Here is a 3,918-nt window from a genome sequence, read left to right as displayed (position 1 = left end):
CTGCCATGCCCGGATGTTTTTCTCCAGCCCTCTCCCCTAAAGAACATGTCGGGGATTAGATGGATCAACGTCTACGACAGGACCAGAACCAACCGGTAACTCCAGCTCAGTTTTATCAATTTGGAACAGCATCCCCAAGGCTGTTTTTAAATCATCTGGTGTCTTCAATGCGCAACCGGTACATTGTCTGTGTCAATGGTGGTCACACCCGATATACACATTATTAATCGAGTTGTTACACCGACCCTCCTTAAGGACGTGTCGCTCTGTCTCCTGTTACCAGGTATGGGTTTTGTCAAATAATTTGCTATGATAAAACATTGATAAGACGAATGACCAAATATTATGTTGTCATTTTCTATAATATTAACACCATTTTATATGCCAAGTATCCAACCCAGGCCTCTGCAGGAACAACACCATGACTAAAAGCATGCCCTGTACCAGGGACAACACCATCACTGAGAACATGCCCTGTGCCAGGGACAACACCATCACTGAGAACATGCCATGTACCAGGGACAACACCATCACTGAGAACATGCCCTGTACCAGGGACAACACCATCACTGAGAACATGCCCTGTACCAGGGACAACACCATCACTGAGAACATGCCCTGTACCAGGGACAACACCATCACTGAGAACATGCCCTGTACCAGGGACAACACCATCACTGAGAACATGCCATGTACCAGGGACAACACCATCACTGAGAACATGCCCTGTACCAGGGACAACACCATCACTGAGAACATGCCCTGTACCAGGGACAACACAATCACTGAGAACATGCCCTGTACCAGGGACTAAACCAACATCAGGAACATGCCCTGTACCAGGGACAACACCATCACTAAGAGCATGCTCTGTACCAGGGACAACACCGTCACTAAGAGCATGTCCTGTACCAGGGACAACACCGTCACTAAGAGCATGTCCTGTACCAGGGACAAAACCCTGGACATGCACTATTGCAGTAACAACACGAACACTAGGGGCATACACTAGCACAGGGAATAGGGCTTCAGCAACCCATGCTTGTCATAAAAGGCGACTGTGCTTGTCTTAAGAGGCGACTAACGGGATCGGGTGATCAGGCTCGCTGACTTGATTGATGCATGTCATCGTATCCCAATTGCGTGGATCGATGCCCATGATGTCAATCACTGGATTGTCTGGTCCAGACTCGATTATTTACAGACTGACGTTATATAGCTGGAATATTGCTGAGTGCGGCGTTAAACAACAAACAAACCAAACTACCACAGGGACAGAGGGAAGGGCTGGCATATATGATTACATAACAAACTTATACCAGCAATTATTTTCCTCTTTACAATTCTGCAGCAATGAAACGTGCAAGCATTGTACAAAGCATGGTGTAGAGGAGGAAGCAGATTCTGTAACGCAGTTCTAATCACGTCGTTGCAATCAAGGAACAGTGTATGGAGTTACTTGACACACAGTGGGACATCACCGCCGCAGTCACGTAGCGGGTCTGCCGTAATCCAGGACATAGAAGTAGGTGGCGACACTTGAAGGTGAAGGTCAGGTAGATAAAGGCCACCTGGCCAAGATAGCTACTGTATATGTGCTATGTCCACATCACTCTCGTCAGTAACGAGGGATGGGGACAGAACTGGACCATCACCTCCCACATCCTTCATCAGTAGCCCGAGAAGCACCTGTCCTGAGATTAAATATCATCTCTCAGGTTTTACCTCATTTGTGTTTTTCCCCCTGGTTTTCGGCCCAAATTTTGACAAACATGGAATAAAATTAGAATCTTAACATCCTGTTTTAGTCCAAAGTCTGTTAATACAATCAGTTAGGAAAAATAAATCTCTTGAAAGCAAAAGTCGAGTTTGTTTCATGTAATTTATTTTCGCTATCACTTTAAAAATATACATTATTTGGTAATGTTATTTTTAGTTTTATTTATTCCGAACCCCGATCCTGTTGTTCAACACCGCTGTCAGCTATACTCCAGCAATATTACAGCGGACTAATCGAGTCTGGGCCATACAAACCAGTGACTCCTATCGGGGATGATGACACAAAATCAATCAAATCATCACACCTTGCCTCCGAATCCATTTAGAAGACAGGGCAGGAATAGATAACTGGAAATCCATTCTATCCCAGAATCCAGCGAGGTAATGCATCACACCAACATGATATACTTACACACAACAGACGCACCTCAGCACAGGGTTGCACCCTGCACGCTGGGTCACAGTTGAAGGTTACCCGCTATACAATTATGAATCATGCCCGATGTAGTGGCTGCACATGAACAAGTAATCCACTGTGTCGGGGTCGGCGTCGGCGTCGGCGTCGGCGTCGGTGTCGGTGTCGGTGTCGGCGTCGGCGTCGGTGTCGGTATGGGGGTGGAGGTTGGTCCACGTGTCCACCCTCTGTGTCACGTAGCGAATCTCGACGAATTTAATTCCTCTACTCGGCAATACCTACTATGAATGTTAACAGTTTCTGACAACATAGCTGCCTGTACATCCGTCAGTGTAGCAAGCATGATATATTGCCCGTAGTGCCCATCTGATGGTGAAGGTTTAAGTATACAGGCACACCTAGGGGTATGGATTCTTTTAAATTTATTTATATCATTAAACAAATCAACACTAGATATTGGATAATGTAACACATTCATCTGACAATGTGACAAATCCATCTGACAATGTGACACATCCATATGACAATGTAACACATCCATATGACAATTTAACATCTATCTGGCAATGTAACAAATCCATTTGACAATGTGGCACATACATCTGGCAATGTAACGCATTCATCCATCAATGTAACACATACATCTGGCAATGTAACACATCCATTTGACAATGTAACACATCCTTCTGACAATGTAACACATCCATCTGGCAATGTAGCACATCCATCTGACAATGTAATAAATCCATCTGACAATGTAACAAATCCATCTGACAATGTAACACATTCATCTGATAATGCAACACTTACATCTGGCAATACAACACATACATCTGGCAATGTAACACATACATCTGACAATGTAGCACATCCATCTGGCAATGTAACACACACATCTGGCAATGTAACACACTCATCTGGCAATGCAACACATACATCTGGCAATGTAACACATCCATCTGGCAATGTAACACATCCATCTGACAATGTAACAAATCTGTCTGACAATGTGGCACATTCATCTGACAATGTAACACCTCCATCTGACAATGTAACATATTCATCTGGCAATATAACACATCCATCTGACAATGTAACACACCCTTCTGACAATGTAACACATACATCTGGCAATGTAACACATCCATTTGACAATGTAACACACCAATCTGATAATGTAACACATCCTTCTGACAATGTAACACATCCATATGACAATGTAACACATCCATATGACAATTTAACATTTATCTGGCAATGTAACAAATCCATTTGACAATGTGGCACATACATCTGGCAATGTAACGCATCCATCTGGCAATGTAACACATACATCTGGCAATGTAACACATACATCTGGCAATGTAACACATCCATATGACAATGTAACACATCCATCCGACTATGTAACACATATATCTGGCAATGTAACACATTCATATGACAATGTAACACATACATCTGACAATGTAACACATTCATCTGATAATGCAACACATACATCTGGCAATGTAACACATCCATATGACAATGTAACACATCCATCTGGCAATGTAACACATCAATCTGACAATGTAACAAATCTGTCTGACAATGTGGCACATTCATCTGACAATGTAACACCTCCATCTGACAATGTAACATATTCATCTGGCAATATAACACATCCATCTGACAATGTAACACACACTTCTGACAATGTAACACATACATCTGGCAATGTA

The 3,918-nt window shown here is 43.1% G+C and overlaps 1 protein-coding gene across 1 annotated transcript; it reads left to right on the top strand.

The window, feature by feature from the left end:
* The first annotated feature begins 421 nt into the window (after positions 1–421).
* LOC139479616 (300 kDa antigen AG231-like) lies at positions 422–814 on the top strand. Its single transcript, XM_071262455.1, has one exon. The coding sequence runs from the start codon at positions 422–424 to the stop codon at positions 812–814; it is 393 nt and encodes a 130-aa protein (XP_071118556.1).
* Positions 815–3,918: the final 3,104 nt, after the last annotated feature.

The sequence above is a fragment of the Haliotis cracherodii genome, unplaced genomic scaffold, assembly GCF_022045235.1.
Source record: "Haliotis cracherodii isolate W230 unplaced genomic scaffold, xgHalCrac1.p SCAF_4, whole genome shotgun sequence".
Classification (NCBI taxonomy): domain Eukaryota; kingdom Metazoa; phylum Mollusca; class Gastropoda; order Lepetellida; family Haliotidae; genus Haliotis; species Haliotis cracherodii.
Note: the sequence above shows the minus strand (reverse complement) of the source record. Positions and strands in the feature narration are given on the sequence as shown.